The 14,445-nt window shown below is 39.3% G+C and overlaps 1 protein-coding gene across 2 annotated transcripts in view; it reads left to right on the plus strand.

The window, feature by feature from the left end:
- Nucleotides 1-744: 744 nt before the first annotated feature.
- LOC124615898 (28S ribosomal protein S36, mitochondrial) overlaps nt 745-14,445 on the plus strand; it is a 45,773-nt gene continuing 32,072 nt past the window's right edge. The window contains exon 1 of one of the 2 annotated variants that reach the window (XM_047144072.1): nt 745-1,053. In XM_047144072.1, the coding sequence (XP_047000028.1) occupies nt 1,021-1,053 (33 nt within the window). In that variant the 5' untranslated portion in view covers nt 745-1,020. Of the gene's footprint in view, nt 1,054-3,183; nt 3,310-14,445 lie in introns of those variants that run through there. The other variant, XM_047144073.1, reaches the window with a different exon arrangement.

Consider the following 14,445-nt stretch of genomic DNA (forward strand, 5'->3'; position numbering starts at 1 on the left):
ATTATAAATACTTAATTTTTTACGTTAGCCACTACATCTATAGTATTCATTTTTTGGAGAGCGCACTTCACAAATACATTAATTTCCAAGCAGTCGGGGGTCCATTTAGTTTCGCTTCCTGGGCCTCTGACGGACGTAATCCACCACAGTCTGTATTCCCGTTGTTAGAAAAAAGTGTGAGAATACAGTGGCTGTTGTTAAGGTAGATAAAATTATGCCCTACGAAAATAAACTGAGGACTGAATAATAATGGCAAGAGACAACCGCAGAATGTGTTCCAGGAAATATTAAACAAGCATCGAAAGTGAAAAACTTAGCGAGTGATAAACTAATCTCACTATTTGCTACTTGATAAGATTCATGCAACTATCTTGAATTGAAATTTTGACGCATGTTCACTCAAGCTAGTAAAAACGAACCCTACCCTCTTGAACAGATATTTATAATTTCCCATCTTTTGATGGAGACGTAATACAGAAGACTAGGTAACTAAAGTGATGTACGACAGGCTTCATTAGTCAGTGGAAAGTGTGAAATAAACATCTTTTCATTTTGTTCTTCTGTTTCCTTTCGTTGTATCTCGTATCCTTTAAGTCATAAGGCGAATATTCATATTCGTCACTGCGATCTTCTATTCAGGAAGTTTCCTCACTTCTCCGCTACGGCGTGGTAGCTGCTAGAATAAAATACTCAACTTTTTCTGTTAGCCACCCTTATTTTAAATCAGAGATGTTGTATTAAAAAGCTTACCACTCACAGATAGTAACTTGACGCCGTCTGCTCTTTAGCGTAGCGGATGTATCGTTGCAAGTATTAAGCCTTACTTAAATAAATTGGTTGTCTTGCGAAATATATGTGTTTGGCAACACGTGCTTGCGCGATTTGTGTATAGGGCAGTAAAAGAAACTGATAATCTGGATCTTAGGAAAATTTAGAAGAGTCTCCTTTGATACCTGACGACCCAGTCACCCGAAATAATCTATTCAAAATAACAACGTGAGTGAACTGAGAGGGCAAATAATGGGCGTAACAAGTGTATTACGTGCGATGATGGTAAGTATAGAATGAATAATTTTTTTTCAGCACCCTTTGCTTTTCTTTCTGTATGTTGTTGTGTTGATGTTAATGCTTTCATTCGTACTGTTTGCAAATAGGCCTAGTATTAGCATTTTTTTAAAAATATGGTCTGCGTTATTTACGTTCTTAATGGCAGGCAAGCAGTTGATACTAAACGCGATGAAACCTTAGAGGTCTGCGGAGATACACCACTCTCCTCGGCGTTTTAATAGGTAAAGGAATTTGGCTTTCTTTGTCATACAGTGTTACCGAGGAGAAATGAAGAGCTGAAAATTTGTAGTGAACATTTCATTTTTTACTACAAAAAATTATTATGTATGTAGAAATTTGACCGCCCAGAAAGAAAATTGAAATTAACGAATTATTGCATTCCATGGCATAATCGGAACTTTATTTTTTTAATAGTACAGTGTTACTTATTCCTTGTTGTGCAGGATGTCAGGTTAATTGTTGTTTTATCCGAGCTGAATACCAACAGCAAAGGTGCAGTTGATGTTAATAGTAAATATCAGAACGAGTCTGGTAGGTCTCCATAGTGCGAAGAAAAGGATGAATAGAGTGAATTGTGAAAACTAAGTGAGGCCCTGTCTCTCGACAACAGATATAGTGTGAAAGCATGGCATGTTGAGAAGGTGTTTAATTTGTGTTATGGTATATCATCACGTGGCTACCTCAAAGCATTTGCATAATTGTCAATGCTTTTGTCACACACCATTGCCATGCCAGAGTGGAACTACAATCTTGGCGGCACTGGTTTGGGTAATGTGTGTTTGAATGAGTGATTGCTCATTTACTCCGGTGCCATAAATGCCCTTAAGTCCTTACAATGCTTGTAACTAACAGTCAAAGTATTCCAGATTATCAAGGATGCCCTTGATCTACAGGGGCTGAGGGAGGAGGTATTCAGCAGGGTACCATGGTACATAGGTGTTCATGGAAATGAATTAGCAGATGTAGAAGCACAGGGGCACTCCAGCGACGGACCCATTATTGTGTGGTGCTTGTGCGGTACAGATCGCAGTGTGAAACATCTTAGTTGACTGAGATTCCTATTGAGACAAGTGGCCAATTTACCTGCAGATCAGCCTCTGTTTTAGCTGACAGTGAGATGAATGGGGTACAACATTTAAGATTCTGTTAAACGTCTGACTTGTTACCATAAAATATTATAGAAGAGTTTTCAATTTGTTAAGAGTGGCTGGCTGTGAAATGCATGGCAGAGTGTACTTAATACTATTGTACCAGTTATTAGGGCTCTACCCATTCCTTTGCATAGGAAGTGAGGAAGAACAATAGCTTAAATGCCTCTGTGTGCACTGTAGCTAGTCTAAATTTGCCTTCTCCAAACCCTCTGAAAGTCAAACATGTGAGATTTCTCACTTAAAACTAGTTCTTGAAACTTGGTAAGTAGGCTGTTGTGATTTAGTTTTTGTTAATTTGCCAGTTCCATTTCTCACTTTTAATTAACTATAATGAAAAGTGTGAAGTCATCCACAGGAATGCCAGAAGGAGTCTTAAATTTTGGCTACACAATAAATGACACAAATCTAAAGGCTGTAAGTTTACTTAGTGATTACAGTTATGAGCAACTTAAATTGGAATGATGACATAGATAATGTTGTGGATGAAGCAAACGAAAGAGTTTGATTTATTGGCAGAACACTGAGAAAATGCAACAGGCAATTAAAGAGGCTACCTTCATTACATGTGTATGTCTTCTTCCGAAGTATAGTTGTGTGGTGTGGGATCTGCGCCAGTTAGGAATAATCATAATAAAATAAGAGAAATCGGACCTCACACAGAAAGATTAAAGTGTTCATTTTTCGTTCGCACTGTTATAGAGTGGAATCGTAAGGAAATAGCTTGGAGGTAGTTGGTTGAATCCTCTGCCAGGCACATAATTGTAAATTAATGTGCATGTAGGGGTATAAATTTTAATAGCCTTGTATTGGGGTTGTTCGGGTCATATGGGGGAGGGGACCAAACAGCAGTGTCATCGGTCCCATCAGATTAGGGAATGAGGGGGAAGGTAATTGGCTGTATCTTTTTACAGGAACTGTCCCGGCATTTGCCTAAGTGATTTAGGGAAATCATGGAAGCCTAAATCAGGATGGCTGGACATGGGTTTGAATCGTCATCTGCCCGAATGCGAGTCCAGTGTACTGAACACTGCACCATCTCATTCTGTCTTCTATTGAGGAGTCAGGGAGTAGAGTGTTAATCTAGGAGATGGTAATTTGAAATTATCTTTGTTTATTGTATCACACATGTTGAAAATTGTTTTATAGAAATAATTCTGTTTTGTTGCGTATAAAGGTAGTTGGTTCATTAATGTAAATAGGCCTACATGGAATAGTTAAAATATTTAGATTCCTGAATTACACTTGTTAATAATAGTTGTTTGAAGTAAAAGTATCCTGTTTACATTATTTGCATTCCACCAAAAATTTGGTCTGTATCGGACAATATAGATTAAAAAAAGCTATGCTAAACAATTTTTCTGGTGTCCATGTCACTTATGTAGGACAATATTGGCATTGCGAATGCAAGACAGTTAAGCTTGTATGCCATGTAGCTTACATGAGATCAGGATATTTGTTTATCTAAAAATCTCTCCAGGAATTTGACAGAATTCATTTCCTTAAGTTCTGATTTTTATGTGTTGTTTAGTTTTAAACTGTGTTAGGTCTTTGTCATGCATCAAACGAATGTTATAACTATTTAGGATGTGCATGATTCTTTGGGGAAGTTGTTCTGTGGTGTCATGTCCAAACAAAACTGAGTGGGATGTTATAGTTAGACATAAATCAGTTATAGGAAATAAAAACAAGACTGGACATAAAATGTAAAATCGTGGAACTCCCTGTGGAATAATTTTCCAGTCTGATGAACAAATTCCTGTACCTGACTTTACAACAACCGTTTGTTTTGTTTTCTATCTGTTTAATATGATTTGATCAGCTTCAAATCTCTGCTGTATATTCCATATCTTTCTAATTCATACACTCCTGGAAATGGAAAAAAGAACACATTGACACCGGTGTGTCAGACCCACCATACTTGCTCCGGACACTGCGAGAGGGCTGTACAAGCAATGATCACACGCACGGCACAGCGGACACACCAGGAACCGCGGTGTTGGCCGTCGAATGGCGCTAGCTGCGCAGCATTTGTGCACCGCCGCCGTCAGTGTCAGCCAGTTTGCCGTGGCATACGGAGCTCCATCGCAGTCTTTAACACTGGTAGCATGCCGCGACAGCGTGGACGTGAACCGTATGTGCAGTTGACGGACTTTGAGCGAGGGCGTATAGTGGGCATGCGGGAGGCCGGGTGGACGTACCGCCGAATTGCTCAACACGTGGGGCGTGAGGTCTCCACAGTACATCGATGTTGTCGCCAGTGGTCGGCGGAAGGTGCACGTGCCCGTCGACCTGGGACCGGACCGCAGCGACGCACGGATGCACGCCAAGACCGTAGGATCCTACGCAGTGCCGTAGGGGACCGCACCGCCACTTCCCAGCAAATTAGGGACACTGTTGCTCCTGGGGTATCGGCGAGGACCATTCGCAACCGTCTCCATGAAGCTGGGCTACGGTCCCACACACCGTTAGGCCGTCTTCTGCTCACGCCCCAACATCGTGCAGCCCGCCTCCAGTGGTGTCGCGACAGGCGTGAATGGAGGGACGAATGGAGACGTGTCGTCTTCAGCGATGAGAGTCACTTCTGCCTTGGTGCCAATGATGGTCGTATGCGTGTTTGGCGCCGTGCAGGTGAGCGCCACAATCAGGACTGCATACGACCGAGGCACACAGGGCCAACACCCGGCATCATGGTGTGGGGAGCGATCTCCTACACTGGCTGTACACCACTGGTGATCGTCGAGGGGACACTGAATAGCGCACGGTACATCCAAACCGTCATCGAACCCATCATTCTACCATTCCTAGACCGGCAAGGGAACTTGCTGTTCCAACAGGACAATGCACGTCCGCATGTATCCCGTGCCACCCAACGTGCTCTAGAAGGTGTAAGTCAACTACCCTGGCCAGCAAGATCTCCGGATCTGTCCCCCATTGAGCATGTTTGGGACTGGATGAAGCGTCGTTTCACGCGGTCTGCACGTCCGGCACGAGCGCTGGTCCAACTGAGCCGCCAGGTGGAAATGGCATGGCAAGCCGTTCCACAGGACTACATCCAGCATCTCTACGATCGTCTCCATGGGAGAATAGCAGCCTGCATTGCTGCGAAAGGTGGATATACACTGTACTAGTGCCGACATTGTGCATGCTCTGTTGCCTGTGTCTATGTGCCTGTGGTTCTGTCAGTGTGATCATGTGATGTATCTGACCCCAGGAATGTGTCATAGTTTCCCCTTCCTGGGACAATGAATTCACGGTGTTCTTATTTTAATTTCCAGGAGTGTATAATAGCAGAGTGTGGTTTACATGGCCGAAAGTTTTTGTAAGGATGCAGAAAATTCCTGTAACATTTTGGGATGTGTCCAGAGATAACCAAATTTTCTCAACAGCTTTGTTCATGGCACATATTGTATTGTTCCCTTTCTGGAAGCCAAACTGATTTAATTTGTTATTAGATTTTGCTACAAAATTTTGGATCTGGATTACAAAAATTTTTTCAAATACTTTTGAGAATATTGGGAGAAGACTTACAGCTCAGTAGTTTTCTACGTCTTCCTCTGAGCTCTTTTTAATAACGGCTTTACTACTGCATACTTTAGAGGGTCTAGGAAGCATCCATCTTCAAGTAACAGGTTAATTATTTCAGATAGGGTTAATGAATATTTTATCCATTTCAGCAGAATTTGTATGTTTAAGAAATAGTACAATAATTTTTCTACATCTTTAGCTGTAATTCATTCAAATTTAGTTACAACTTTCACATTATCCTGATTGAAAGCAAAGGATTAGACATTTTGCTGGTAACCACTTCCATCAGCATCTGATTTTATACATTTATTCTTTTTTTCTTCCTCTCATTGAAATACTCTTAAGCAGTCTCCTTGTAGACTCATTGCATTTTCCTATTATTTTATCTGTGGACCTAAGTCTGTCAGCAGCTTGACCTGCAATTGGCCATACGCGGTTGTACCATTGTGTATCACTTGAAACTACTCTTTCGGATATTTGCATGAGCTAACTATTCCAGTATTTACTCATTGATTAAGTAGTCATAGGAAACTGTGGTATCTCATTTTGTGACATGCAAAGTTTTACATTTCTGTACATTTAAAAGGAAGCTACAGTGTTTCTGTTGGGCAGGCTAATTAAGTTATTACAGTTTGGAGTAAATAAGTTTTATTGCAATAAAACATTCTCAAAGATCTCTGGGTCTATTTGTTGCCATTAGATCCAGTATATTTCCATCATGAGTGGTTTATGAACTATCTGTTGTAGGAACTTTTCAGAGAAGGCTTTTAATATTGTTTTGCAGTACATTTTGTCATGCCCAATGATTACCCAGCTGTAATTTTCTTAGTTGATTTTTGGATAACTGAAACAATGACAGCATAATTGGGGAGCATACATACTAGCAAAGTGAGATTTCCTCAAAAGTTTTTAGGTTACATTTGGGGTGAGTTTGCTGATCGATGAGAAAGATGCAACTGTAAGTTTATACCCATCCTTGATCCTGAGTCTTTCCCAAACAATCTCAGTGTCTGTTTCTTCGGATTTGAGATTCCTGTTTACTGTGATAAATATGCCACTCCATTTCCCATTAACCTTTTCAATAAACATTTAAATTTTTCCCAAAAGTTCCATAGCTATTAGTTTAAAGTTTTAAGAAGCTTTCTGTACCTATTATTACATGAGCTCCACTGCTTTTTAGGAGCACTTCAAACTGTGGCACTTCGTTGTGGATGCTTCAACAATTATCACTAGGATTTTAACACACTGATCTGTGGGGGCATTTCTTTGGCTGTTACCCTATTGTTTTGTGGTGTCCAACAGATATTGTTCTCTCTCTCTCTCTCTCTCTCTCTCTCTCACCTTGTGTGCACCCTACACACAGCCAGCCAGTCACCTGGATAGGAGCCTCTTGTGTGTTCCTGTTTGTTGTTTTATTTAAGCAAGATTATGTAATGTTTTGAACATGTTAGTCACATTTGTCCAATTATGTTAGTAAGGGTGCTGATGACCTCTTAGTTGAGCTCCAATAAACCACACTCTCTGGCAAAGCATTTGGAAAAAATAAATAGTTTTCTTTCTGATATACCTAATTGTTATGGCTGGTAGTTCCTCTGAAACAAAAATCCCCATATTATCCAAGAGCAAAACAACTCCACTTTTTTTACGATATTAGCACAAATAGGTGTTCTAATACATCAATGACAAACATTCCCGTCCTGTAAAAAGAGAAGTCTTCTCTATGTCATCAGGGTTGTAGCTAACAGCACTAGCAACTTACCAAGGCACAAAGGGGAGATAGGTTAGACTTTCCTTTTGTGACAAGTTATATATTGTTGGGAGGCAAAATCCCAGTACTGTCACATTTAAGTGAACAGTAATACCCATTCTCAGCTTTCGGAGACCCCTTATCCTCACAATAGGTGTCTCTGTTAACTTGGTATGAGAGGTACCTGACCTTCTGTATCAGCCTTCCCAAATCTCTGTCTCTTTCCCATCCGAAGGAGGGAACAAACTGTTCTGAAAACTAAGAATTCCTTTCTTTCTGCATTCAAATGTGTGTATCAACAGTACTAGAATTACAGTACCGGCCAGCCATTCCGTGTCCTTGTAATGGTAGTTTTCTCAAGTGAATTCTCGTTTAATACAAGTTAAATATTGTCGTCATTAAAAGACACATATACATTAACAACTTGGTCTTGCAAGTCCAAGCACAGTTGATATAGTTTTCTTCAACGCAGCGTATTTTGACTGAATGTAATCTACTTTTGCACATGTTTGCTGAAATTCATAAAACAGTATGTTGCCGAGGATACATACATAATGGAATACCTTCTTCCTTTGTGACTGATTCGTAAACAATATACAGCAAGAAATATTGTTAGTATTCTTCTGTACAGATACAAAATTATTTTTGTTCTCTTTATGACCATTTCATGAAGTAAAAGTCCAGGGGGTTAATATCATTATAGAATCATATTACAACAGAAGTTAGAATTTTGAAAGTAAGACTCTTCCCTATAAAAAGGCTTTATTTGTAGCCTCTCATGTTTGAGCTAGTTGAGCATTTGTGTGACACTTTCATGCTGAGTAAATTAACCTGTAGCTTAATGTGCAGCTCTTCTTTGAATCTTCTTTTATTCTTCTGTTAATCCAAGTTGGTAAAGATCCCAGACTAATGAGAAATCTGAAGAACTGGTTCGACAGTGTTTTTGTAAGCAACTGCCTTTAATGGTAAATTACTCTTGCCTTAGTCTGACCTCAGTGGCCAGAGACAGTGGTCATGTTTTTGTGAGTTGTGCTTGTGTGTGTGTTTTGTACTTTGGAAGAGTCCTTTGGCCCAAGAGCTCTAATGTAGAGCAGTGCCTAACATTATCTGTGTTTATTGTGCAAAATAAGTGTAGTTACCTCATACAAAAGCTCTTTTTTCACGTTAACATTCTTCAGGTGCCCAAGGGTAATATTCCGTGCACTGTGGCCATTTCTCTGTCAGTCTTGCAGAGAAACAACCATTGCATAACATGTGTTCAGTGCCGCCTCCTTTACACTGCACATCTGAAGCACTGCCCCAGTTAAATTTGTATCAGACTACAAATGACTGGAAGATTGTTTTCTGAGCTTTCCTCTTTCTCTTTTTCAAGAACAAAACTTTCATTTCTCTTTCCTTTAATTGCACTACACCTTTCATCTTTTTGAATTGTTTCAAATGCTCTATCTGTGGAGACAACGTTAGCTATTTGACAGGTTCAGAATGTGCCGATTTTACTGGGTCATGTCACTTTTGATGTGGCTTTCTGGCTTTCTGAGATTGCTGGATACCAATTGGACACACATTTACTCTGTGCTTTGTATCTTGTTTGTCAAACTCCTGGTGTGTGGCGAAGTCATTGTCTCTAAGTGTATGTCTGTTACATGAACAGAGTCCATTTTTCGGAGGCTGTTTATATCATTTTACATTGTTACTGCTCTCAGGTAGGCCACTTGAAACAATCTTGTAATCAAAAAGGAGGTTGCTACTTGACCTTGGTTATTTAGCCACCAGGTATGTTTCTTGGGGATAATGCATTTTAAAAGGTCCCATGAATTCCACGCTCTCAGGCCATATTTTCTGCGTGGAATAGGATGATGAACAGATGATGTGGACACAGTTTGGTCCTTCCTTGTATAACACACAAATGTGACATGATGCCCACAAACTATTAGCACAACAGGATTATCTCTAGATAGCTTCACAAATTCCACAGAAACCACTTAGTAAAAATATATAAGTCTGAATCTAGCTACTAGAGTGGCAAGTTAAGTTATCCTAATACGAAATACCATGTACTACTGTGCGATATTGTCTCACATTAGGATACTTGTGGTAAAAAAGAAGCCTCACAGTTACACTGCATTGTTTAAAGGGTAATTCATTATAGTGACTGAAAGAGTACTCTGTGAAGAATATAATTATATGAATATTGTTGCGACAGCTACTCAGTTTCAGATATTGAAGCACTATACATACATACACCCAAAAAACTTATAAAGTTTGACACTTTCAGAGTCAACGAGTCTCGAAAATATCCAGCTTTGTAGTGGTCTTACTGTCATTGGTCTTCTCCTCAGGCGTGAGAGAACGAAGTTTTAATACTTCCGAACAGAGCTGAGCACTTCCTTTAGTCAGAATCTAGCTTTCTCACATTAGCGAACTCTGCCGTAATATGCACCTTTCCTCCATATTCAAAATCATTTTCAGTTATGATAGTATCTTTTGGGTTAACCAAAGCAATGTCAAATCAGAACATAGTCATTTTCTCAAATTAAATTCTAAAGGAAGTGCATTTGGTCATATGGCATCTGTAGTTTGACTTGGAAGGTCATGAAATTTCAGTCCTGATTGTCTCTTTTTGGAACATTATACACGTCCAACTGGATTTTGATAAATATTTTATGACGTAATTTAAATGTCTTAGATTAATTATGTGGAATAGTCTAACTTATTTTTCCCCAGGATATTTGTAATTTGACTTTGGGATCAATATTTGTCAGCTCATAGTTAAATATTTATTCTCTCTTACACTGTTTCGTCTTCATGATGTGTCTGCCAAGTGTGCTTTCCTGCTACTTCTGTGAATAGTTTCGTGCATACGGAAAAATCTTTCACTTTGGCAACTTAATTTGGACATGATTAATTTCAAAATAATGAATTTTAGTGTTCCCAAATAAAAGGGCAAAATGATTGTTGTTGAGCTTGGCTCTTACATTTTAATGTATAATTTGACAAAAACTATATCATTACCTGTTTCATTTGTGCCAAGTAATTGAATAATTATTTGATTAGTTACTCTCTCCTGCATTTGGAACATGAGCTTCGTGAAAGATAAAATCTTGCTAGAAGTCTGGTAAATAAGAAATTGCTTAATCCTCAGCATAGTAATATTCTCTCACTGCTATAAAATTAATGCCCCTAAAATAACATAGGTGAACTTTTTTTTAGACTTTTGAGACTTTAATGCAATTTTTTTGGCTCAAACTACAATAATTCTCTTAGACATTGCAAGTAATCTGCAGCAGGATTGTACTCATAAAGACAACAGAAGCTACCACAGAAAGGCCATTGTCACATATTGTGATGGAGACACGAAGTAATAGTGGCCAGATGGTGGAACCAAACTCTGGTTCAGCTAATGATGAGCTGGCACTTTAATTGAGAGCTGCTTGCACAGCGACACTAACACCTCCTTCGGACAGCATCTAGCGCTGCCGTTCAGGTCACTAGATATTTCATTATTGCTGTTGATGTCTTTTACTTTTGTGTATAATGTTTAATTGGTATTAATTTCCAATGCAGTATATAATAAATCTCACTAGTATGATAATATGTTACTGCTATAACTCATCATGGGCATTAACAGAGCAAAAATGTTGCCTTAAATGTTGACATGGCTGTATATGTTGAGAATGTTTATTGTGGGACTTTTTCTGTGCAAACAATTTTGTTTTGTTGACTGACAGAGAGAGGAGGAGAAGCTGGTGGTGAAGGAAATGATGTACCATGCTTCTACGATATTTGCAACGAGTCACAGAGCATATGGGGAAAAATATTTTAATGGGTGGAAATCCACAACTGAGGAACATATTCATAGAATAAAAATCGGGTTCAGTTGCCAGTAATTTTCCTAATTTATTCCATGGCCAGTTTCAAAATACAGCTTCCTCTTCAGGTGTCATTAAATAATTATGGGAGCACAAACGTGTGGAGGTTGGGTCAGTCAGTCAGTCATGGGGGTCACACCAACTTCAAACATATCCACGGGTATGTAGGACCGGCAACAACAGTGCCTGTCTGGTCATGATGCCCAGGTGGGAACTCTGGTTGCTGGTCGTGTACTCCCATGTGTGTGCTTGATGTAGGTGTGTCCCCCATGACTGATTGACCCAATCACCGTACATTTGTGTTCTCACAATTACTTAATGACACCTGAAGAAGAAGCTTTACTTTTAAATTATACATGTAATAGATCAAGAAAATTACTGGCAAACTGAAGCAGATTTTTATTCTAAAAATATATGGGGAAAGTTCTTCACTGAGTGAGCATTAAAGCTAGTCCAAAAGAGCAAGGGAAGATTAGAGATCTGCTGAGGCCAACCAAAGATGCCATTGATACGCTGCACAAGCTAAGAGTTTATAAGTCAGCTTGTATGTAGGCTAGTTTACGTTGTGGAGATGTGGCAACCTATATGGTTAAAGGACAACAGAGTGACACACAACATGGAGAACATTATAAATCAAAATTGGCAGAACACCGAAATTAATGTCGTAAACATGTACAGTTTAAAGAGTGCTTGCAAGGCAGCCATTTACCTTCAGAAGGAAGTGTGGAAGGCAATCAAAATAGTCAAGTGGTCCACCAAATGAAGCATGATGATGGTTAAAAAATTCCATTGTCTTGTATGCCAACAGAATCTAGCATATGGACACACTGCACTTTTGAGGTTGCTTCATCATGCTTCGCTGCCAACTCTTCTACAGAAAGGACTCAGTGTGTTGACTTATCCTAACTGCCACTGGACATGCGAGAGCAGCTTCACTTCTTATAAATAGCAACCATTGATTCGTCGTTGAGGGCCAATAAAATTTCACCCTAAGTGGAGAATATCAGCTCCTGTCCTCTCCACACCTGACATCCAATTATATGACAAATATTACTGAAACCACTTTTAAAGAATTGTAGGGCTTGGAGTGAAATGTTAAATTGGACTGAAAAGTAATATTGCTTCATAGTATTACCTATTCTACTGAAGGCTACTTCCAGTAGTGGTCAAAATGTTTGTTCATCATTTTACAGTATGATGTGTGACACAACCCAGAAGAATTTTATGGTTCTTGAGTCTGCCCCTGAAAGTCTACTAATTTATGCAGTCCAAATTATTTGATTGCTTGTGATGGTGAAAACACAACAGTTTTTGTATACATGCAGTTAAAAGTTAAAGCAATGCCTGTGGTTCAAAAATAATTTGAAACAGTAAATTGCTGAAATATTCAGTGAAGAATTATTTTTTTGTTCACCTGTATAACAAGAAATTTGTGTTTACATTAACTTTCTCCCCATCAGTCTTAGTAATTGGAACTTTTCTGTAATTACTGTATATAATATAAAGAAAATTATATTAAATTATGGGGAAATAGAATTTTATTTGGAAATAAATAACATATATTTTAAAGTCCAGTTTGGAATATACACACTTATGCGTAGAAAAATGCACTGCACCCAAGCGTTCTGTACCAAAAGTCATATGTGATGAAGAGAGGAAAACTGAGGGAAGGAACAGTGTGAACAACTTTTAAAATTGGAGAGAGGAAGGTTAGGCTTTAACACACCACCAACACTGAATTTGTTATTGGTGGAACTCAAGCTTAGAATGTACAGTATGGGGAAGTAACCAGCCAATTCCTTTTTAAAGCAACCATCGTAGCATCATTATAACACCATTTGGATTCAAAGAAACAATGGAATGACCAAATGTGAAAGACCAGCTGGGGATTTAAATTCTGCTTCTCGTGAGTAACCTAAGACAGTCGATGCTGAGGGGTGTGTGTGTGTGTGTGTGTGTGTGTGTGTGTGTGTGTGTGTGTGTGTGTGTGTGTGTGTGTGTGTGTAGCAGTTTAACATTGTAATGTTAGCGTATTCTTTAATCTCTCTATGATAAAGCCAGTACTTAACCTTTCCTCTTATGGGAACAAGGAAGTAATTATTTTTTAAAAATTGTGTCAAGTTATACCCAAGTCCTTCCTAAACCAGAAGCATGTATGGTTTTTGTAGGTTTGGTTTATACTGATGGGAAAAAGAGAGCATTTTCTAAATAATTTTCTTTTGTTTGTTGCCAATTCAGAAGTGTTTTCCTGACTGCAACAGGCTGTCTGTGTCGTACTCTGTTTAGTCTTTGACCACTGCTCACTGCAGTGCAACATCGGTTCAGTGTTCTGTTTACATTTTGCCCATTATTGTGATTTGAAGGAGTTGCTTGACTTCGAGAAGTGTTTCTTATTGTGTTTATGGTTATATTTTATCCATGTGGATAGTTAAGTAAGAGCAGAGTACTATGGAGAAGTAGTAATAATTTACAAGAAATGAGAAAAGCTCTGTGACCCACCTTTCTTCACAGGATTGCTGTAGAACAGGACCCCTCTCATTATCCCTGTCCAAAGGGCCCCGATTATCGGTGTAAATATCAGTGATGTACATAGACACAACCATACCCTACCGATGTCAATAGCAAATTTATAAAACATGTCAGTAGAGAGTTGTTAGCAAAAGCTTAAAGTCCCAACTAAAGTTTCAATAACTATGTGTGGGGAACACTTGCCTAAAACAGTATTTTTGGGCCTCAGTCCCTAAAACTGAGGTAACGGCCAGTGTTGTGTTTCACCGAGCGAGGTGGCACAGTGGTTAGCACACTGGACTCGCATTCGGGAGGACGACGGTTCAATCCCATCTCCAGCCATCCTGATTTAGGTTTTCCGTGATTTCCCTAAATCGTTTCAGGCAAATGCCAGGATGGTTCCTTTGAAAGGGCACGGCCGATTTCCTTCCCAATCCTTCCCTAACCCGAGCTTGCACTCCGTCTCTAATGACCTCGTTGTCGACGGGACGTTAAACACTAACCACCACCACCAGTGTTGTGTTTCAGTGGTGTGTCAGTTGGCAGGCTGAAAGTTTTCTAGTTACATGATCGTAGA

This window comes from Schistocerca americana, chromosome 5, assembly GCF_021461395.2.
Source record: "Schistocerca americana isolate TAMUIC-IGC-003095 chromosome 5, iqSchAmer2.1, whole genome shotgun sequence".
NCBI lineage: Eukaryota > Metazoa > Arthropoda > Insecta > Orthoptera > Acrididae > Schistocerca > Schistocerca americana.